Raw genomic sequence first — 25,029 nt, forward strand, 5'->3', positions numbered from 1 at the left:
TTTTAACAAAACAATCCATGTCAGCCCTTCTGCAGTCGGCAAATGTAATATAACTTGTAATTTCACCACATTTTGGTCACTAATGGCCGTAGTATCAATCCATTCCTCACGTTAACACAGGCTGACCGTTGTTAAAAATTTTGTCCTCTAATGATCAACGAAGTGACACGAACTGCCATCCAATCTCATCTACGTGTCACCTAGGTCGTGCTGAATCAATTTTTGAAGATTCCATGGGTTGCTCTGGCTTGATTTCGTAGTTTTATGGTCGTCAATACACTGCTAATACACTGCTACTCAACCGGACCGGAAGTGCGAAGCAGACATTTTCCAAGATTGCGGCGCCCATATTTCGCTATAGACCCCAATCACATGACGTCACAACTCCGCCCCCTGACTGGAGCAGCCATATTGTCCGTCAGCTCATCGTGTTTACACATTACCGCTACCTACATGCCTCCTATTACGGCGTGTTTTTCTGCTCGTTAACATTAATAATCAAAATGGTGAAGGCGTGTGTGGCGGTTGGTTGCAGTAACAGAGAAGATAGACGGAGAGACTTGAAGTTCTACTGTATTCTGAGAGACCCGAAGAGGAGAGCGAGATGGACTGCTGTAATTCGACAAGAAATCTGGGCACCAAACGATAACCACAGACTATGTAGTAGTCATTTTATATCTGGTAAGATGCATTTAATATATATTTAGAAGATTTTGGGCTGACAACCACAATTAAGATCATTGTGTGACGTTGGTGATTGGGGTCTATATACAGTAGTTGCCTCTTTTTCTTTGGGAGTGGAGTTGTTTTGTTGGTGTTGTTGGCGGTAAGCAGAGTAAAAAGAGGGAGAAAAATACAAATTCCGTGTCTAATTTTTCGCCGCCAAGCAAGCGTTACAATATTATTTAGAAATGAATGAAAACTAAATACTATTGAATATGTCATCATTATCATTTTAAAAATTTAAGTGACTGGTAAAAATAGATTATGACCGGATTTTTATGAACCTGTCAGTCAAAATGACAGACAACGAAAATGTCTAGCGCAACCTCTGGGTGGTATACTGTGAATTTCATCCAGAATTCACCATGATTGCCAAAATAGCAGCGTTTTTACTTGCTCATGTATGCCAATACACACTTCAAAAATTCCCTCTTTTGTTGGTTTGTTTTTAGGGTTTATGGGTTTGGGCACACAATAAATAAAGACAATTAGGTTCTGGGCAATTGTTTCCAAATCAGAAACCATACACTTGGCCAACAAGGGAGGCTATTTCGAACATGAATCATTCGAACAGGAGGGTGACATATAGTTGACATTAATGAAAAAAATGTTGTGCCTTTGACACAACAAAAAGCATGTTTATTTCATATTACACGTGGTATTTTATGCTCCTGAATTAAATGGACCGCTTGAATGTGTGTGGAAGCGATCAATATATTTTATATATATTTTCGATTCTCTTCGCATGCCCGCCTAGAGAGCGCTATGCTCGATTTGGGCTCGGGCAGCCATGCACTCCGACGTTGGTTGGTTTGTCCACTGAGAATGCGCCATTTTCACTGTTCATTCCCCTCTGCGTCCCCAGCGATGAGCACTGCCTGCCAGGGCTGCAGCAGAACAACGAGCCGAAACTTGGTCGCCTCCAGGGTCTGGCCGATTGGTGAAGACAATCAACCCCGCCGCCAATGTGTGACATGACTCAGGGTAGTTTTGTGTGATTTTTCGTTTTCGAAAGGTGAGGAAAAGACTTGGAAAAGCCGGTCGGGGCAGGGAAATAACAAAAGCCGAACCAACTCCGAAGGCATAAAATACCTTTTGGGAGGTTTAAGAAGTCAGCAGTTTTGACCATTATACAGTAATTTAGCCCTGCCGTACTGAATAAATTAATTTTTAATATTCCATTTAGCACAAGGCTGTTATTTGTCATGGCTGTACAATTTATTTAGCAATTGAGGAAAAATACTGAGATAAAAAGATTATCCTGTAAAAATATTGGAGTAGAGAGATTAAAACAATGATGACATTTTGCTGCTCTCTGTCGCATTTTCCTCGTTCTGAATCTTCCCACTCAATGGGCTGAATTCTCGATCAGCTGAATAGTTAGTCTGCTGACGTCATCACCCAGATGGAGGCGCTAGAGCGCTATAATGACAGGCAGGACTAAACAGCAGATTGAAATTAAAATTGCTAAATTGTTGTAGAGTCGAATCGTCTCAAAATATGATTTTAATTCACATAATAAGGCTATTTAAGATTTTTGTATGATATCACAGGCACTTTAAATGACGTTTTAAGGTTTTGATTAGTTTAGTAGTTTGATTGGCCTTTTTTTAATGGATTGTTAAAAAGTTCCAGTTGTTTTTTGTTTTTTTTTTGTCACCTTGTATAAGGGTTAATCCGAAAGTGGTTTAAACCGAAAAAAATATATAAATTGTGTACAAATTATGTAATTACTAATATTCTCTGTGGATCTCTTGTGGTATATAAAATTGGGTGTGATAAACGCACTTCTATCATTTTTGCCACACCAAATGCTCAGTTTGCACACACTGCAAGTCTCTATTAAAAGGCACCCTCTTTCCACTAAGGCTGCCACAAGCTATTTTTTTCATAGTCAACTAATCATTTTTTTAGCAATCTTGACTAATTGTGCTGAATATATAACTCATGTTATCGTGGCAACTGCTGTTACACAACTATCCTTAGCTTCCAATTTTAGGGTTTCCAGGTATGTGCACACTATAAATAAAAACAATTACGTTCTGGGCAATTGTTTCCAAATCAGAGCACATACACCTAGCAGGCAAAGGAGCCAATTTTTAGAGGAAACTAAAGCACAACAAAGCACTAGCCTCCTTACACAATCCCATAAAGATGCTGGGTAATGGCTGCCAGTCCGGGACCTGGAAGCCACAGTAATAGGGCGGTATTTAGGTCCCACACTTTTTCACTATGGCGTGGTTCCCGGGGCGTGGCCTCCTCTTTGTCTGGGTTGCCGGTTGGGGCGGTGGCAGGGGCCGGGGCCCCGGTCCCATGCAGTCCAGCGGGGGTTTCTCTGCGCTTTCCTGCTTCTGTCTTCCACTCTCTCGTTTCAAGCGAAAGTAAACAACAGAGATAGTTGATCGATCGTTGATAGTTTTCTATTATTTTGACCATTAACAGACATTTTGATCTCTAGCAAACCTGCCTTCTTGTATGCAACCAAAAAGTGGAGGGAAAATGACGGCTGAGATAAATAGCACACACTGTAAACAGCCTTCTTTAGTTCAGTTAGTTTAACTTCATGATTGTGTCATCAATACGTTGTATTGAGCATCATTTTATTAAGTGACGTCAGATTGAAGCAACTCATGAAATCAGGGTACTTTTTTCTTTCCGACATCGCAACTAGGATCTCCCAGTTCATGTGGTTTCCCAATGATATTTTTCCTGGTCAGATGTTGGAAAAACTCAGACTTCCCAGCTTCCTCAAATGCAACATGTTTATGACAACGTGACAGAGGGGCAGTTCCGTAGCTGAGTACAACTGTGCATGCCCAAATCCTAAGGAACTATAGGAAAAGGCAATGTTTTTAGCATTTAGCCTTCGCCACTAACTAGTCGTTAAAACAAGGTTGGCATTACATTAAAACGAGGTTAGCAATAGTTTGAAAAGAGCTGTCAATACGTTACAACGAGCTGACAATACGTTAAACGAGAAAGCACTGGCAGAAATGTTTCACTAACACTGGCAGTTCTGCGCTTCCGTATAACAGCTGTATCTGGTTGATATTAAATATTTCCCTGATAAGATGACGTGATCGGAAATGGTGCCGATCACATCATTTTTCAGAGGATCAGAATTGGTGAAACGATTGGGTTTTCAAAATTTACTTATTGATTTTTTTTTTTTTTAATTACGTGTATGTGCGCTGATTTCAAAACGTGCAATTTCACAAGTGGAGTGTGCCCTCTAACAGCTAAGCGCCAGCTGAGGCTCCTGGCTCTATTCAAATCAACAGGGGTTTGCTCAGAGCATCACTGCTGCCAGTCCGTCTTAAGGGCAGCGGGGAACCACAAACAGATGCTTACAATGTGAAAAATAATGATATGCAAAAACCTCCGAGCCCCAGCACTTATAACAGCTACAGGTTTGTCTGTCTGTCTGTAATGGCGTACCGCACGCAGGCTATTTTTAGACCGTGACGTCACATCGTAAAGTGGAAGTAAAGCCGAAGTGGGACATTATAGACCCGCCCTCGCATAGACACAACGTAATTAGTGCTACTTTTCGCTGGTAATCTTTCAAAAACGAACATGCCGATTACGCATTGCTTTTTTGGAACTTGTAGAAACGACTCTAGACATTACGACACATGAAGGATGTTTTCTTCATACGTTTCCGGAAACCAAAAACTCGGGAGGAAAAAATGTGAAGACCGAATCAACTTGCGCTGACTTTAACACCAGCTCGGCAAATCCATTCACGTTTCATATGCAGTAAACATTATGTTGGGTTGGCATGGTCTTTCAGAGGACAAAGAGGTAAGCCATTTTTATATTTTAAACTTATTTTTTTAGCGTAAAGTTGTGCCGTACTGCTTCTGTCTGACAATGAATGACCTGAAAAGAATTACAATGGTATCTGACTGCCACTGTTAACGTTTCTGTAATATATATATAAAAAAAACAACTTTGATAAGGCGGAAGTGTAAATAAATTATAGGATCAAGATGTGTTATCAATGAAAACATTAAAAGTGTTCGTTGGCTGTCACTGAGTAGCATTTGCGATCGCTACACAAAGCTAACTAAATTACCCCCAAGAACGGTAAGAGACGTAGGACAACCAGAGGATATATAAGAAAGACAGGGCTGATGGTAAAGGATAGCTTGTTGAAACAGGAGAATGTCATTGTCAGTCGTGTCGATAAAAAAGCTAAAGCTATGCTTAGGTCGGCTCGTTTTTTTCGTCTTTTTCAGCCTTCGACACTAAAGCCATCTCTTTAACTGAACATTTTTATGTTCTTCCACATCTTTGCCAGTCAATTTGGCACCAGGCACATAATTTTCGGAGATAATTGGTAGGTTTAGCTCTGTAAACATCTCCTTCATACATAATTTCCATTCATTTCCTATTAGGGACAAACGGTGGCTTGTCCCTACTTAGCAACAGTAGGTAACGTCATTAATATTAATGAGCGGAAGTGACGTGTTGCTTGCGGTACACCATTGTGGTGGTCCTTGCCCACACTCCCCTCTGCTGGCTTTTATTGTTATGACACTTCCTGTTTTGATGAATGGTATCAGTTTTAACCTGGCTCACCTGGGAGTGCACCTGCAGTTCATCATTAATCAACACTCCTTATAAGGAGCGGCCTGGGCAGCAAGCAGGTGCCAGATGATTCTGCCAGTCACCATTGGTACATCGGCCAGCTCAAGTCTGTGGTTTTTTTTTACTCTTGTTTTTGAAAGCTTCATTGATTCTATCTTTAGCCTTCAGGACACTCACCCAGCCAGGCCTCCTGACAGAACAACACCGCCTGCCACAGTCATACCCTGGATCATCAACCCTGCCAGCCACTCCACATCTTGCATGTCTTTAATAAATAACACTTCACTCTACTTCAGCTTCTGGGTCGCACTTTGGTCCGCATTGGCTTCGCCTAGCCTGCCGCAACAGTAATATTAATAACAGTGATTGGAAAAGACAATGTGGTGACACTATCTTCTAACCAGTGTTGTTAATCTTACTTTAAAAAAGTAATTAATTACAGTTACAAATTACTTCTCCTAAAAAGTAATTGTGTTAGTAACTTAGTTACCTGAATGTAAGAGTAGTTACTTGGTAAAGTAATTGGTGTTACTTTTCATGTTTTTTTTGTTTTTTTTTCCTCCATTAAAAAAAAAAATGTCATTTAATGTTGTGAATCAACCGTTAAAGTTGTTAAAATTGCTCCCATTATTTCACGAGTTCCCATCTGTCTACTTTGATATGTGAACATTTTAAAAGTGTTTCATCATTTAAAGATAAGATTCGAGTCAAGATTATACCGGTTTAGGAGTATTTAAGATAAAAAGTTACTTAGGTTCGCTAGGAAGGTTCTCTACAACAGAGCCTTCCTGAGAAGTCTACTGCTTTAAGATAGAGGCGAGTCTATCATTTCACATCTACTTCTCTATACATGTGCTAACGCCGCCGTGTCTGTCATTTCGCATCTAGTTCGCGTAGTTTGTAGGCTATCTGCAACAGTCGGGTATTATTGGAGCCACCTAGCATCGCGTTTGCAACGGCGTCATAACTCCCTTCCACCCTCCCCACTCCCGCTTTGCTCTCTCGTCTCCGTGAGTCCGTGTCTCTCAGACTTTTTCTTGCATCATTCAACCAACGTAGTAACGCACACCTTTACATCCTCAGTAACGGTAATGGCGTTGCCAAGATAAAAAAAGAAATTAATTAGATTACTCACTACTGGCAAAAATAACGCCGTTACTAATATTGTTATACATTAACGCCGTTATTAGCAACACTGCTTATAACACTGTGTCACAATGCTAAAAGAACATTTCCCTCTTAGTCCTATGACTATGTTGGTGTGATCAATTTGCTCGGCGTCTTTGAAGTGTCTTAAAATATAAACTTTGTCACATACAGTGGGGCAAATAAGTATTTAGACAACCACTAATTGTGCAAGTTCTCCCACTTGAAAATCTTAGAAAGGCCTGTAATTGTCAACATGGGTAAACCTCAAACATGAGAGACAGAATGTGGAGGAAAAAAAAAACAAAAAACAGAAAATCACATTGTTTGATTTTTAAAGAATTTATTTGTAAGTCATGGTGGAAAATAAGTATTTGGTCAATACCAAAAGTTCATCTCAGTACCCTTTGTTGGCAATAACGGAGGCCAAACGTTTTCTGTAACTCTTCACAAGCTTTTTACACATTGTTGCTGGTATTTTGACCCATTCCTCCATGCAGATCTCCTCTAGAGCAGTGATGTTTTGGGGCTGTCGTTGGGCAACACGGACTTTCAACTCCCTCCGCACGTTTTCTATGGGGTTGAGACCTGGAGACTGGCCAGGCTAGCCACCTCTTTGTCTCCCTGGCTGTGTGTTTGGAATCATTGTCATGCTGAAAGACCCAGCCACGTCTCATCTTCAATGCCCTTGCTGATGGAAGGAGATTTTCACTCAAAATCTCTTGATACATGGTCCCATTCATTCTTTCCTTTACACAGATCAGTCGCCCTGGTCCCTTTGCAGAAAAACAGCACCAAAGCATGAGGTTTCCACCCCCATGCTTCACAGTGGGTATGGTGCAAATTAGTATTCTTTTTCCTCCAAACAAGAGAATCTGTGTTTCTACCAAAAAGTTCTATTTTCTATTCTATAACGCATTCTCCCAGTCCTCTTCTGGATCATCCAAATGCTCTCTAGCGAACCGCAGACAGACCTGGACGTGTACTTTCTTCAGCAAGGGGACACGTCTGGCAGTGCAGGATTTGAGTCCCTGGCGGCACATTGTGTTACTGCTAGTAGCCTTTGTTACTGTGGTCCCAGCTCTTTGTAGGTCATTCACTAGGTCCCCCCGTGTGGTTCTGGGATTTTAGCTCCCCGTTCTTGTTATCATTTTGACACCACAGGGTGAGGAGGGAGTTGAAAGTTCGTGTTGCCAAATGACAGCCCCAAAACATCACTGCTCTCGAGGAGATCTGCATGGAGGAATGGGTCAAAATACCAGCAACAGTGTGTGAAAAGCTTGTGAAGAGTTACAGAAAACGTTTGGCCTCCGTTATTGGCAACAAAGGGTACATAACAAAGTACTGAGATGAACTTTTGGTATAGACCGAATATTTTTTTTCCACCATGATTTGCAAATAAATTATTTAAAAATCAAACAATGTGATTTTCTGTTTTTTTTTCCACATTCCGTCTCTCATAGCTGATGTTTACCCATGTTAACAATTACAGGCCTCTCTAATATTTTCAAGTGGGAGAACTTCACAATTATTGGTTGATTAAATATTTATTTGCCCCACTGTATACCGCTGTCATCGACATTACTCAAAAGTGCAGATATCAAACTCCCAGTTTTTATTTGGCACGGGTAGACCACAGAGAACCGGAGATATGTCGAAAATATATTTAACCTTCCATCAGTAAACCCCAGAGGGCACTTCTGGTCTTGGGATAGATCGTGATGGCTTTCTCTAAGGGTTAATGAATCATTACTTTTGATTAGAGATATCACTATCCATTCACTTGATCGGAAATCAGGCCGGTCGCGCCATTTTTCAGATGATCATGATTTTAAATCTTGAATTAAATTAAATTAAATATATTTATGTATTTCTGCTCGTGTGACCGAACTGTCCAGTGCAGCTGAGATTAGTACTTAAAGTTAACGATGATTGACAGGTTTGTAGTTTTGATTTTGCCAGAGAAGCTTCGATAGCTCTACAATCAAAGGCACAAATCTGTCAATGATCGTTAAACTTGCAGCCCAGTCATAAGAGTGCTGCTGCAACTCATTGTGTAAGTGAGAGGCTGTTCTCGGCAGCGTGAGTGGATTTGAGTGGACTCAGTCAATGAAGCATTTAATGTTTTATTATTTTATTTTATTCTTGTTTAAAAATAATTCACATTATGACGGTGGCACAGTGATTAGCACGTCCACCTCACAGTTCTGGGATCATGGATTCAATCAAGCACGTCTGTGTGGAGTTGGCAAGCACTCAAAAAAAATGAAACATGGTAATTATTAGGGGTGTAACGGCACACAAAAATCTCGGTTTGGTACGTACTTCGGTTTTGAGGTCACGGTTCGGTTCATTTTCGGTACAGTAAGAAAAAAAAAAAGCAAAATATAAATGTGCTAGTTGTTTATTACACACTTTTGTGCTTTCAACAATGGGAACATTAGCCTATACAAAGCTAGAATTCTGCTCAAAAAGTAGCGGGTATTTAAAGATAATAATCCAACAACAATTTGCCTTTCAGACCCCGCGTATTGGTCAGTTTTGCTTCTGAAAGAAAGAAGAAAAAAGAAGTCCTTTGCTAAAGAGAAAAGCAATCCCAATGACAAAGATTTTAACATGTATTTTACAAATGAAATGCCTCAATGAATCTTTTTTTTTTTTCTTATGAACCGTTTTCAAAAGCTTTATTGGTGGATTTTCTGAAAGCGCCACACAGAAATTAATCAATTTAATTGTGTAAGCAGGATCTTATTTTTTAATTACAGTTGTTTTAGCTCATTTCAATTTATTTTATTTAAATGGGATATCATTTATTTTATTATGTGTTTATATTTTACAAATGTGATGTAGTATTCATTGATATATTATATTTTATGTTGTATAACTTTAGTTCCTATGTGAATATTAGTTCCTACTTGTTTTGTTGTGGTCGGAGGGTTTTGTATTGAACACGGGGGCATATTGGTTATTATTATAGCAGAGAAGACCGCAGTAAATCAACAAAGACAAGTCAACTGTGCCCCGTTCTACCACTCGAGAGATCTGATGGACTCAAAAAGTGAGTTACGATTGCATATTAGTTTGAAAATCGACGGGATCCACCGTGTTTTTGCACGAGTGACTTCCGGTCTGCTCGATGCTAGCTAGTAGTATGTATTGACGCAGGAGGGCCGCGTCTCGCGTCAAATAATAAACTCTGCCGTTCTTTTCTTGTGCGTCTGTTAGGAAAATGTTAGGAAGAAAAAGGGAATTGCATTTATCCTAGTTAGTGGTTTTATTAAATTGTAACCCATATATTTACTATGAGTCTTGAGTTGTAACTGTGTCCAGGGGAAAGAGTCGCAGGTCACATTCCTTTACCTCCCTTGGGGAAAACTTTACGAGAAACAGACGTTCGCTGAACAAAAGGTATTTCTTAAATTGCTTAAACTGCTTAGGGGAAGATAACCGTGTTATCTGACACCACATACCACATGGGGAAGAGGCATGTGACCCAGGACGACTGAAGAGGAGGGCCACTCACTTTTACCTGATTTGAATACAACCAATAGACCATTGCCATGTTTGAATGTTTAATCTTTTTCATGAATATGTATCCATGTTGCTATAAAGGAAAATGTGTTGAGGAAATAAACCAAGTTGGCTTGTTAACGCATCCTTCGTGTGTTTACTTCCTTCTTCCATGCGCATGTAAAAGGTAGATAACTCGAGTGGACGTCTGACCTGATGATTTAATTCCCAATCGGAGGTTGGAGGCGAGACTCCTGGTATTACTAAGATTTTTCCCTGACAGCGTCGTATTGAGCCGCTTCTGACACGCGGCCGCACTACGACTGGTGTGCATTGGCTGATTGACTTAAACGCCCACGTTTCACTGCGTTCTCGCGGCGGTCACGTTGTCACGCCGTTGACGTTTCTTATACTGTCCTACCGTGTTGGTCCTCATTATAGTAGAGAAGACGGAGTAAATATAATCTACACAAAGAAACTGTAACCCGATCGACTCACAGCCTCCAAAAGTAAGAGTTACATTACGTTAGAAACTCGTTCGGTACCCCTCCGTTCCGAACCGAGGACCCCGAACCGAAACGGTTCAATACAAATACATACGTATACCGTTACACCCTTAGTATTTATGCAAGAACCTTATTTCAAGTGGTTTCACACAACTGCTTTAAGTAACTTTTAAGTTATGTATTTAAATGAAAAATGCCTGAATGTTTTATTGTTTTTACATGCAAAATGTGTAAACACCTTTTGTTTTCTTAGAATAGGAGTGTTAATTTTAGATATTCATTGGGATGTTGTTAATATTCTGGATGAGTGGAGGACCCTAGTGCAGAACATGGACCTAACTGGCATTTGTACTCTAGCGTTGTGCTCATGCGAGGTAACAGAGAGACTTCGCATCCCTTAAGTAAGCAGAGAAGGCTTGCTCTCTATTGTGTTTTTTCGACCGAACACACTCCAGCTATTTGCATACAACACTACTTACGGTCGTGTAGCTACTTTACCCACAAGTCTTTGCGCCTGTTTTGTTTTCCAACTTAAACTGGGTGTGGCTGATTAACTCTGCCAGGGTTGTCTGTGTTCAACTAACTTAATTGACACATCTTAACACTGCAAGTGTTAAGTAAGTAGTAAAACAACACTCAAATCAACACCAATCAACTGAAAAATAATTTACGCCAAAAAATGAACGCCACAGATTTTGCTGTGTACGGCAAACTCAGAGTGACAATTTGCGCAATCACATTACGTGTGTATTAAGCAATGTTTTTTAAGTTAAGTGTTTTGATTGACTCTCTTACATGATAAAATACAACAATAGATTTAGTAATTTGTAAAAACACAAAACTAATATGTATGAACAATGAAGAACACCTATTTAAAATTTAATTTATTCATTTTAAATATATATTATGCAATGCTTTTTCATAAGTGTTTTGATTGACTTACGTAATTAATAAACCAATGTATTCAGTAATGTGTAAAACACAAAGCTAATGACGCTTACGTAATTAATACACCAATGTATTCAGTAATGTGTAAAAACAAAGTTATGGTGTATATACAATGAAAAACACCTTTTTAAAAGTTAAAATCACATTTGAAATCACGTTACGTATTTATTAAGCAATAGTTATTCATAAGTGTTTTAACTGACGCCCTTACATGATAAATACAACAATAGGTGCAGTAATTGTATAAACGAAAAACTAATAAGTATAAACAATGAAAAACACCTATTTAAAATTTAATTGTATTTAATTTAACCATATTAAGCAATGCTTTTTCATAAGTGTTTTAATTGACTCGCTTACATAGTTAATACATCAATGGATTCAGCAATGTGTAAAAACACAAAGCTAATGCGTATATACAATGAAAAACAGCTTTTTGAAAGTTAAAATCACTTATATATGAAGCAATACCCCCAAAATCATGTGACTTGGACTCGGGTGCCAAAACATGTGATTGGGACATCCCTAGTTGATATAGTTGTTATTCATTGTCAGACCTTTATGTACGGTATGTGCTCTTTCAATTGACATTTTCCAAAGAACTAAAAAACAAAGTTTAATTTATACAGTAAGAAAAGCAGGAACCCCAAGTGAACACGACGTCTACAAGCTCTATAGACATTGCTGGGAATTACCTTTCCTTCTGCGTCAGACTCTTTAGACTGAGCTTATTTCTTAGTGGAAACTTGGCTCTGCTCAGCATCCACTTCTAAACATACGTCTGCTTATAATAAGCCTGCACATCATAATAAACAAATGAAGTCAATGCTATGTTTTGAATCTGGATAGCGCTGACTGGTACGACACAACAGGTGATCCAGATCTGTTATAGCGGATCATTTCACATAAAATGTGTAATATAGATCATAACACATTGTTCTTCCCTTTGCTCCTTCCTGGATGTGGTGGTGAAAACATTTTACTGGAAATGTAGTTCATATGATGGCAGAGCTTAATGCCTTATTTCATTTTACTCTATGATTGCACATTTTTTCCAAAAGACAAACTATACACACATGAACATAATTTAGTTAAACAATCTTTGCCCTCTGAACTTTTTCAGTTGCAAAAAGCCAGTCACCCTTTTCGCTGTCTCCAAGTCATCTGTTGTTGTTATAGTTGACACAAGTCTATGAGATGATCTGGAACTTTATTAATTCATCACTTTATTAACATTAAGTATTCTGATAAAAAAATACTAAAATTGTCTTACGTTCAAGCTTTGTCACTTACTACTTTCAGTAAGTACTGAAAGTACGAATGGTAACCCGCTAAAACAACAATAAATTTCACACATTAAAATGCTATAGAACCCTATAATTTATCATTTCTGAAATATAGATTGATGAACAAATATACGAACATACTTCTATGAGATCATGGCCCATTTATGGGCCACTTGAGACTAGCAGCAAATGCCAGTGTTTCGCCAATTACAGTGGGGCAAATAAGTATTTAGTCAACCACCAATTGTGCAAGTTCTCCTACTTGAAAAGATTAGAGAGGCCTGTAATTGTCAACATGGGTAAATCTTAATCATGAGAGACAGAATGTGGGAAAAAAAAAAAACAGAAAATCACATTGTTTGATTTTTTTTTTAAGAATTTATTTCAAAATTAGAGTGGAAAATAAGTATTTGGTCACCTACAAACAGGCAAGATTTCTGGCTGTCAAAGAGGTCTAACTTCTTCTAACGAGGTCTAACGAGGCTCTACTCGTTACCTGTATTAATGGCACCTGTTTCAACTCATTATCGGTATAAAAGACACCTGTCCACAACTTCTGTCAGTCACACTCCAAACTCTACCATGGCCAAGACCAAAGAGCTGTCGAAGGACACCAGAGACAAAATTGTAGACCTGCACCAGGCTGGGAATACTGAATCTGCAATAGGTAAAACGCTTGGTGTAAAGAAATCAACTGTGGGAGCAATTATTAGAAAATGGAAGACATACACTGATAGTCTCCCTCGATCTGGGGCTCCATGCAAGATCTCACCCCGTGGCGTCAAAATGATAACAAGAACGGTAAGCAAAAAAACCCAGAACCAGACGGGGGGACCTAGTGAATGACCTACAGAGAGCTGGGACCACAGTAACAGAGGCTACTATCAGTAACACAATGCACCGCCAGGGACCTGCACTGCCAGACGTGTCCCCCTGCTGAAGAAAGTACACGTCCAGGCCCGTCTGCCGTTCGCTAAAGACCATTTGGATGATCCGGAAGAGTACTGGGAGAATGTGTTATGGTCAGATGAAACCAAAATAGAACTTTTTGGTAGAAACACAGGTTGTCGTGTTTGGAGGAGAAAGAATACTGAATTGCAGCCGAAGAACAACATACGCACTTTGAAGCATGGGGGTGGAAACATCATGCTTTGGGGCTGTTTTTCTGCAAAGGGACCAGGATGACTGATCTGTGTAAAGGAAAGAATGAATGGGGCCATGTATAGAGAGATTTTGAGTGAAAATCTCGTTCCATCAGCAAAGGCATTGAAGATGAGACATGGCTGGGTCTTTCAGCATGACAATGATCCCAAACACACAGCCAGGGGAACAAAGAGGTGGCTTCATAAGCATTTCAAGGTCCTGGAGTGGCCTAGACAGTCTCAAAATCTCAACCCCATAGAAAATCTTTGGAGGGAGTTGAAAGTCTGTGTTGCCCAACGACAGCCCCAAAACATCACTGCTCTAGAGGAGATCTGCATGGAGGAATGGGCCAAAATACCAGCAAGAGTGTGTGAAAAGCTTGTGAAGAGTTACAGAAAACGTTTGGCCTCCGTAATTGCCAACAAAGGGTACATAACAAATTATTGAGATGAATTTTTGGTATTGACCAAATACTTATTTTCCATCATAATTTGCAAATAAATTCTTTAAAAATCAAACAATGTGATTTTCTGTCCCCCCCCCCCCCCCCACACACACATTATGTCTCTCAAGGTTGAGGTTTACCCATGTTAGCAATTACAGGCCTCTCTAATATTTTCAAGTAAGAGAACTTGCACAATTAGTGGTTAAATAAATACTTATGTGCCCCATTGTATGTTATGTCCTCAGCTAAAATGCACCCTTCCTATTCCCAAAGTTAGCCAAACATAAGATCAGAACTGGGTAGTAACGCGTTAAATGTACTCCGTTACATTTACTTGAATAACTTTTTGAGGAAAAATGTACTTCTAAGAGTAGTTTTACTAAGCTATACTTTTTACTTTGACTTGAGTAGATTTGTAAAGAAAAACTCTTCTCTTTTTACTCTTTCTCCGCTACTTTGGGCAACACAATAGTCATTACATTTTTTACTCTTTATTCTACATATTAGATTTAGTTATTTATTTTTTCGCCAGCGATGCTAAGCAGCTGTAGTAGTAGCAGCAAGTAGCTCTACTGATTTCACCAATCAGACGTCGAAACAAAAATCACATGACTCCATTATACCAATCAGACGCAAGACTGCCGTTCTATCTCTCACGCCAGCCTTTTCAATCATGTGGTGTCTTTAAAGCACCGTGAAAAATGAAGTATTTGATACAGAGCGCGATATAGAGTCAACATGACTCGAAAGTGCGGCCTTTAACCTCTCCCCCAGTTTTTATTCGGCACCAATTGACCATGGAAAACCGGATATATGATCCTTTTAATTTCAAAATAGTAATCATGAAGGAACGCTTCACTATTCAAACTAGGAATTATATTCTCCACCAGAGGGCACTCATGCTCTTTGGACTAATAATGCTTCATTTATGTAATGTTTTTTCTCTCATTGGAATTCAGTGATGTTGCGTATGACAGGAGAAAAAAAATCTTATGATTCTTATTCACATAATAATGCTATATATTTCGAGACGATTCGACTATATACAACAATTTAGCAAGGCACAGATGACGAGAAACTAGTCTTTTAATCTGCCGGTCAGTCACGCCTACCATTATAGGGCTCTAGCGTTCCCAACAGGTGGATGACGTCAGAAGAGTAACGATTTAATCTGATTTAGTATGCAGCCCATTGAGGGGGAATTATTCAGAACGGGGAAAACGCAACGAAGAGAGCCGCAAAATGCCATTGTTTCAGTCTCTCTACTCCATAGCTAAATAAATGGCATTGTCATGACAAATAAGTCTTGTGCTAAATGGAATATGAAATAATAAAAATGCGTTTATTCAGGACGACATGGCAAAATTACTCCATAATAGTCAAAACTGTTGACTTCACCTTTGCTGTCGCACCTCCCGAACGATATTTCATGCCACCTAAGTCCGGCTTATGTCATTTCCATTCCCGGCTTCGGAGAATGTAAACAAACCAAGCGGCGTGACAGCTAGCCGACATGCTAACCCGAACCGAGTGATGTTTCAAAGTCTTCAAAGCGGAAAATCACACATAACTAGCCCAGATCATTTCAAATGATGACTGGGTTGTCGATTGTCTTCGCCGATCGGCAACCCGCCCGGCAGCAAAAAAGTTCGAGCTCGTCGTTCCCCTGCTAAGGGCAGAGGGCTTGTTTGCGGTGAAGCCGCTGGACAATGACCGCCGGATAAACCGGCCGATGTCGGAGAAGCGTGTAGCTGCCAAATGGTTAACACGAAAATGGCAAAATAATGCTTTACTACACTACGCGTAAACAGCGAGAGACTCAGTGGAGGAGGGCGGCTCCAGTTGTTATGCAGCTAACATGACAATATGTGTATGAGGAGAGCTTATTACATGCCCATCAATGATCAAACGTAAGTAGTCCTTTATTTAAAAAAAGTTTGTAGTGTTTACTTTGTAATCGCAGTATTCGCGGCTATTTTTAACACAAAGTTGCAATTTCTGATCGGTTGGAAAATTTGACGGAACACCGGGCACATGAAGAGGGCAATAAGCCAAGTATAGCGCTCTCCCGGCGGGGGGATGTGCGACAAGCCGCCGGTCGTCGGTCGAGGGGACAAGGAGCACGTCAGCCACAAAATGCAGGCCACCTAAATATTAAAATGATCCCAGCATTTGACATAATACAAAACACGATGTTTATTCACTTCCTCGTAAGTCCCATGGTCCCACAGTAGTAGGAATTGTTTTGGCCAATATTCACCGGTGAATGGGAAACTTTTGAAACCCCAAAAAGGCTCACACGCCACTCCCTCGTACAGCAAGATTTTTCTGCAGCCGTTTGGCTGGCGTGATGCGAAAAATAAATGAATTAATCCGCAATATCAGCTGAATCCTTAGTCCTTCTAATACAACAGTACGGCTGTATAGTGAAGGGGTCTCCTTCTCACGTACACGTCACAGCGCCCTCTTCCTCAATGCAAGACCGAAGCCGGAAGTGATTTTCGTAGCGCGGGATTAAAAAAATTGAATACATATATCGATCGCTTTTTCACACATCCAAGTGATCCATTTCATTCAGGAGCAAAAAATACCACGTGTATTATGAAATAAACATGCTTTTTCGTGTCACAGGCACTTTAATGTGGTTATGTCATGGGTTATTGTACAGTATCCTGAAAAACAACAGTTTATATAGACAACCTTGTGCTCAGAAAAAAATACTATTGTTTAAAAAAAAAAAAAAAAATCCAACAAAAATAAAAGCAGTTACTCACAATGTTACTCATTACTTGAGTATCCTTTTCACCATATACTTTTTTAATTGAGTACATTTTTTGAATGACTACTTTTACTTGAGTAATATTGTTTTTGAAGTAACACTACTCGAGTAAATTTTTTTGGCTACTGTACCCACCTCAGCATAAGACATACAACTCAAGAAAGGTTGGAGGCGGAATATTAGATCACAATATAAAGGGCTGTCAGTCTTTGTCTTGTGTGCGGAGTCTATGTGGGTGCAATAAAACAATATATCACAGGAAGTGTAATAAACTGTTATACATCAATGTGTATCAGACTGAATCAGAGTAGAGGAAACTGAGCGTGAACGAATATTTCTTTTACGCACTCCAAGATACTGCTAATAAGCTACTGGAGATGTATTTTATTTCAAATGTAATTTCTACTGCGTATGACTGTCATATTCAGTTTGTGTTTACATTTGTTTTCATACAAAATGTTTTAATGTTAAATAAGTAGAGAAAAGGGAACTCATGCACAGTTGTGGGCAGTTTTTAAAGAGCCATATGTAAGATTGCTGGCCAAAAATGGTACTACAACTAGGGCTGGGCGATATGGCCTTAAGCACATATCACGGTAAATTGATCAGATTTACCTCGATAACGATAAATGACGATAAATGCGCCGAGGCGGACTGTTATATAATTTGAAAATCTGAATCAATGCACGAAATACAGACTAACCGTTTCTCGTTGATTTATTTACCAATCAATTTGATATTCATTCATTCATTTTCCATGCCACTTTTTCCTCAAGAGGGTCGTGGAGGTGCTGGGATATATTTAACAATTTTATATGCAGTCTAAACATTAAGTATATAAAACGTATTGTAAACAATAAGAATTCAAGTATGAACATTTATATCAGCTTGTATGGCTTGAACAATGTACATTGTCAAAATCAACATGCCTGTGCAAACATGTCATTGTAACACAAATGACTTACAGCTTGAACACAGTACACTTCTTATTATTATTGTTAATGGCTGCTGTGACAATAACTCAACACGAGTGTTTACTTCAAGGTTTCAGTTTCTTTTTTTTTCTTCCCCAGGGCATTTTTTACATTTGCATACATGTAATACATGCACGCACACATGAACCCCCACACAGACACACACACATTAAAGCTACATTGATCTTCTGCAAATGAAACATTTAAGATATTATCATGGCAGTAATGACACAGAATTAAGCTCATAGAAAAAAATAGCTGGGGCCATTAAACGATCATATTATAAGTTTCACTGTTGGATTGTACTTTATGTTGAATGCTTTACCATCACAAAAGCTATCAGAGGAATCACACACAGACAGAGATACAAAATAACATGACATACTAATTGCTACATGTGGTCCGTGCCTAATCCATTCATTAAGTTCAGCCGTTTCGACAAGGTTAAAGCTGCTATCTGACTGCATCACGTTCATTTGTAGCGTTAACCGCTAGCGTTAGCCTGTGGCCTGGCTACCAGTAATGGTAAATGGTGTAGAAAGCACTGAAATCACCCTCTCCAGAAATCATGAGAACAAGGGAGGACAGCGGGTGAAAGCCCGTCTGGACGCCGCCAAGAGTCTACTTAATGTTGGGTGACAGTTTGGCGAACCTCCCTTAACCCACACTCCATCATGTTTGCTTATAGCGCTAGCCACTAGCGTTAGCCTACCCGGCTTCTTTTTGTTTGGCTTCCTGATAACCACGTGACTCCATACATAAGCACACTGACTGCTTTCTTGAAGGGGAATGAATATCGCCAAACAACACGGAATCAAAGTGGGATGAAAAGACTATATTTTCTTGTTTTATGAATTTACCGACATGGTCAAAATTATGTCGGTCATCGTGAAGAATTTCGGTAATGGTAAATTTTCAGTTTACTGCAACCAGAATCAAAATATTGAGGTGCACATTTTCTTCCCCTTTGAACTATCAGATAAGTGCTTCATAATGGAGAATAAAGCCAATGATGCATTTCAGACACGGGAAGATGCAGTTGCGTGGGTAGCTTTGCTATGCTAGTTAGGTCAGTTTACTTGCAGTATAGGTAAACACAAGTACACTTACCTGAAGTACAAGTACATGCAAGTACACCTACCTGTATATACCCTACCCACCGACGTCATAAAACCACGTGCTCGCTGTGTGGTTCCGCCCACTTGTCCGTCATTTTGTCTCTGTATTAGCATTGTTTTCAATTGATCGAGGAATTTAAAATGCATTTCATGGAAGACCCGGTGCTTTCTGATGCCGTAAACTCACTGGATGTGTTGCATAAAAGGCGTTATGTGGAAAAGCTTCGTTCTATACAGTCGCCAGATCCATATTTGATGCCCAAATCGATGTTTTTCGACCCACTGTCTTCGCCCTGTCTGCCTGACATCTGCTACGCTGATATTTACTATTATCTTGTCCACACAAAATCAGCCTATTCCCACGAAAATTTGAAAAACTTCAAGAGCTTGGAGGCTTATAAATACTTCGTTGCTGGTTGGGTGAAACAGGTCCTCGTCCACGAAAATTCGGCAGGAATCTATCTTGTGCTTGGAAAGGTGAGTTACGAAATTTTCAATTCAAAATCTTTTGTTATTGCTAACATCCACTGTCAAGTCTAATGTATTTCATGTCGTTTGTCAATGGAGTTAAGGCTGTTAATGTTTATATGGTTTAGCGATAGCACTCTCACTACATACATACGTGTATGTTGTCGGCGATTAGCCTAGCAATGATCTTAATTGTGGTTATTTGTCAGCCCCGTAGACGAGGCCAGTTTCTTTCACTTGGTACCAGCTAAATATTATTCAAAAAATAACGATGGTGGAAGAAAGGGAAGTCACAAACATCTTGAATTTGAAACTATGTCGTACTACGTCGTAAGTTGTCGGCTATTAGCCTCGCAATGATCTTAATTGTGGTTATTTGTCAGCCCCGTAGACGAGGCCAGTTTCTTTCACTTGGTACCAGCTAAATATTATTAAAAAAATAACGATGGTGGAAGAAAGGGAAGTCACAAACATCTTGAATTTGAAACTATGTCGTACTACGTCGTATGTTGTCGGCGATTAGCTTCGCAATGATCTTAATTGTGGTTATTTGTCAGCCCAAAACCCTCTAAGTATATCTTAAATGCATGTTACCGGATATAAAATGACTACTACATAGTCTGTGGTGATTTTTTGGTGCCCAGTTTTCACGTCGAATTGCAGCCGTCCATTTCGCTCTTTGGATCCCTCGGAATACGGTAAAACTTCAAGTCTCTCCTTCCATCTTCTCTGTTAGTGCAACCAACAGCCACACACGCCTTCACCATTTTGATTATTAATGTTAAGGAGCAGAAAAACACGCCGTAAATAGGAGAAATGTACGTAGCCGTAACAGGTTAACACTATGTTTTGACGGACAAGTGGGCGGTACCATTCAGGAGAGCGGAGTTGTGACGTCACGTGGGTAGGGTCTATACCAGTACATGTACCTGCACTATAAAAAACGATTTTTGTGGGTAGTAATTATGATCCATATGAATTGTATAAATTATACTAAAAGTATTTAGGTAAGCAAGTGAACTGTATTAAATTAGTTAAAATTAACTCTCTTTACCCAATTGTAATACGTATAAACTTCAACCTGAACAAACAGGTGTGTGCTCAAGGCTGCGCATGCGCCAACGCGTCTTCTTTGACACTGAAAGGAGGACAATTTTATTTGGTGAGACGCTCCAACTTGGATGGCATCGTACAGTAACAAGTAATTTTGAACTTAGTGTTTTTTTTTAATTGACAATGCGAAAACATTAACAAGCCTGGTATGGTGCGTTTTAAGAAGCCCCTACAGTAAAAATATTTTTATATTTTATTCCTGGCTTTCGACAGTCATTCCTGATAGTTAGCTAGATAGATAGCCGTTTTTCAGAGCATAGCAACATGACTTGCTGGTAATAATGTGGCTTAATTTGAACCATAAACCTTATTTTCTAAGTAACTTTACAGTTACGATGTACAGTATTGTCAAATGTCTCACCTTTCAGTATAATTGATTGACGCTGGGCTGCTACTGAGGCGTGTAAATGGCAGCAACCACTAGAGGCCACCACAACTCGGATTAGTCAATATGTATTAAAGAACAACTCATCAGCAAACTATCCAAAAGCCTGATAATGATCCTGATTATTTGATTCAGGTGTGTTGGAGGAGGGAGACTGGATAAGACTGAAGAGACTGAAAGCAGACTGGATAGATGCCTTTGAGGACTGGAGTTGGTGACCCCTGTCTAGGATGTATTTTCTGCCAATAATCTATTTGATTTACATGTATTTCTTAGATTTATTTGCACAGTAATTTCATGGAACTATTTTGCACTGTGGTATAACATGCAACAACAAAGCACTCCTGTGGGATTCAAACATCTATGGGACAGCATTTTTGGCTTATTTATATCTCAAACTGAAAGATGCTTGATGAACGCAAGTAGTACAAGTTGTACTACAAGTACACGTAAGTACAGTTACCTGTAGTACAAGTCCATGCAAGTACGCATACTTGTGGTACAAGTACACGCAAGTTTTCGTACTTGTAGTACTAGTATTTCACTAGTTCTTTCATGTCTGTCATAATAATACAGCCATTTAATGAATAATTGAAGTGCAAATCTTACATATTCATCCAGCTTTCTGGCACCACCAAGTTTGACATGCAACGTTGTTTTTAATTTTATTCCACAAACAATTCGAATTTAACTCACTGCTTTAGGTACTGTGTAAGGTACTCCGTACTTGTGTGTAAAACAAGTTTTCCTTCGCTCTGCTGAGAACCTGATGCACATGTCAACCTGTCAAACCTTAAATGACCTTATGATATTTGGAGCAGCACTGTTAGTGATTCATTTGAGATGAATACTGCACGCTGTGTTCAAATTCACAATTAAGTACCTGTAATTCTTGCTGCTTTAGGTCATTATCAGATAGGTAGAAGGCCAACTCCTCAGTCACGGTGTGCCAATGTTACACCTAATGCATGCTGTAGTTGGGTGGAAAGGTTGTGTTCTTGGCATGTGGATGTGTGATGACTAATCAAAGACAAATTTTTTCAACATTTTAGAAGAAAAAAAAAGATTTGGAAGATGGAAAGTGGACAGAAACTGATTGCAAGTTTGAGGTGTGTTGTTTATGCAATAAATGACAATTGTTTCCGAGTGATTTGAGTCATAACTATGTTTGTCATTTAAAGCAAAGGGCCAATTGTGTGAAAGAGCTATCGCGCCAGCCACGCCTCCCCTTTGGAAGCAGCAGATCACACTTCTGGAGGCAAACTATAAAGTTAGGTGCTAGGCAGCAAGTCAAAACAGGGACAGGAGATAGAAGCATGAAGGAGGACCTAATTAGTGCGTCTCACTGGAGCGTGGCTTCCACTGACTGTACGAAACCTAAGGACCCGTCTAAAGTGAAAAAGGCGATTATGTAAGTAAGAGCCTCTATATAAAAGTATATGGTGAGTCTGACCTTTTACTGCATAAAACTTAATGCTGTATTGCCTTATTTCTTTTCCCAGGGGCAGAAACTGGAAAAGCAGACTTGGGCTCCCTTTGAAGACAAACTCCGGCAATTCAATGTCAAATCTCAGGAAGATTAAATCACACAGGTATATTTAATCATTCTGATAACTGAATAATGACTCCTATTTGCGAAAGATAACTTAGTGTATTTGGGGGTGGTGATATGTTTAAAGAGACAGTAATGTGTCACATCTGTTCTAATACAGACAGACAACATTTAACAATATTTAACTGTTGCATTTTAACAATGACCACTTTCCTGACTACTGTCAATTTCCTGCATATCTTTGACTCAACCTGATGACTGATTTGAGCTGTCTTTCCTCAGGCCGACTGCAGATGATGTGATCCAGTGGGCGCAGTCTCTTGACAAACTACTTAGTCATAAATGTAAGCATCCTTCGGCCCCTCTATACCCATTATTACATAATTGAGTTCCAAAGGTCAGACGGTTACTGTGTGCTCAAAGGAGACAGCTTTATTGCCATCAATTTAAACAGGCTACGACTGTGACAATTCTATACTAATGCCACCTTCGCATATATGAACAGAAGATGATGTCTTTTTTTGTTTGTCTGATTCCCCCAGATGGCAAGATGGTCTTTTTCATTTTCCTGAAGACAGAGTACTGCGAGGAAAACATTGAGTTTTGGAACGCGTGTGAGGATTTCAGGATGCTTTCATCACACCAAGAATTGACATCCAAAGCCATCAGCATTTATGAGGAGTTCATTAAAAGTGAAGCTCCCAAAGAGGTAATTGCTACTACGTGCCTTGAAATATATTTTTTCTCTCCACCTAGCTTTATTAAACTGATTCTCTAACTTCAGTTGGAACATGCACCACTGAGTACTTGTTCTGCACTAGAGGAAGCCAGAGTTTCATTGTTACTCTTTTATTACAGGTCAACCTTGACTTTTACACAAAAAACAAAATAATCCAGAGTCTCAATGAGCTGAATGTGGCCAGCTTTCTGACAGCTCAAGGAAAAGTCTACAGCCTGATGGAGAACAACTCCTATCCAAGGTTTATCCACTCTGACCTCTACAAAGAACTGCTGGCAGATGCTAGAAGAGGCCGTTAAAGGCTTGAGCGTGAATGATGACAATAAAATCCCAGAATTGCCTCAATCAAACGGACATAAGGGACATACTGTTTGTGACCGCAAACATTCACAAGTGTGGAAAGTACTGTACAGGTTAAGCTGTTTTAAGCTTATTTTTTCACAGATTGTTTCTGATGAGATGTATGTTACCTTTTGTTCACGACACTTTTCTGAACTATTTTAATATACTGTATCATGCTTCGATTATACATCAAACACTAAATTTAAAGCAGAGATGTTATACAGCAGGTGTGCCCAAGTCCGGTCCTCAAGAGCCCCTACCCAGCTTGTTTTCCATGTCTTCCTCCTTTAACACACCTGAATCAAATGATCAGCTCATCAGCAAGGTCTGCTGGAGCCTGATAACGATCCTGATTATTTGACTCAGGTGTGTTGAAGAAGGGAGACATGGAAACCAAGCAGGATAGGAGCTCTCAAGGACCAGACTTGGGCACCCGTTATACACTGTATGCACTATAGTAAACAACATTTTTTTTCATCACTGAAACATTTAATGTGATTGTTTTTTTTTCTTCCATTTCATGTGCTAGAAGCAGTATTGCATGTAAGAAGTACAACTTAATATGAATTTTATTTTCAGTTTGCTGATTCTTCAGAAGATCCGTTTTAATGTATTTCATTATTTCGTATTATGTATGGGACAACAGCCCTTTGCTATAAATAAAATGAAGCCCTTGATGTTGCAGTGTTTATGCTTTTATAAATCATTAATACTACAAGAAGCCGGAAAACAGAGTTGTTGTTGGCAACCCTTTTCATTTTTGTTTTAGTCTAAGTCTTTTGGACGAACATACTTAGGCTGGGTTCATACCGCAGGTCTTCATGCACAAATCCGATTTTTTGTCATATCTGTTTTTATAGCGTGTCCATTGAGAACGTTCAAGTATTACGCATGCGCACTAATTCGCAGTCCGACACGCGCTGAGCAAGAAGACCCGCATGCGCAGAAGCAAATGACTACAAATTCTGGCTGTCATCTGTCATTCCAGGGCGATCACATTTTTATTTCCAAAAAGAGGACACAAATAATAGACATAAATAATCCCTGTTTAGGCTTATATTCAAAGTTGACATGGATCGACAGCATGCACGCACTGTCCGTGCATGTCACACACACATACAGGCAGTTTGCCCAAACTCTCGGCCGTGTAAGCAATCTTGAAATACTCCTCATATAGAGCAGAGAGAAAACCGATCATTCTCAGGCTTAATTAACCTCAACCAATTTTAATCTTTTTTGTCAAGCCGACCCTTCCCCAT

At 39.5% G+C, this 25,029-nt stretch overlaps 1 protein-coding gene across 1 annotated transcript; it reads left to right on the plus strand.

Annotated features, from left to right (window-relative positions):
• Positions 1-21,363: 21,363 nt before the first annotated feature.
• On the plus strand, positions 21,364-24,447 carry LOC130919153 (regulator of G-protein signaling 2-like). The gene is made up of 7 exons (XM_057841632.1): positions 21,364-21,586; positions 22,190-22,246; positions 22,319-22,548; positions 22,640-22,729; positions 22,972-23,033; positions 23,232-23,398; positions 23,548-24,447. Exons 3-7 carry the CDS (start codon positions 22,454-22,456, stop codon positions 23,725-23,727), a joined length of 594 nt encoding a protein of 197 aa, XP_057697615.1. The 5' UTR covers positions 21,364-21,586; positions 22,190-22,246; positions 22,319-22,453; the 3' UTR covers positions 23,728-24,447.
• Positions 24,448-25,029: the final 582 nt, after the last annotated feature.

This window comes from Corythoichthys intestinalis, chromosome 7, assembly GCF_030265065.1.
Source record: "Corythoichthys intestinalis isolate RoL2023-P3 chromosome 7, ASM3026506v1, whole genome shotgun sequence".
NCBI lineage: Eukaryota > Metazoa > Chordata > Actinopteri > Syngnathiformes > Syngnathidae > Corythoichthys > Corythoichthys intestinalis.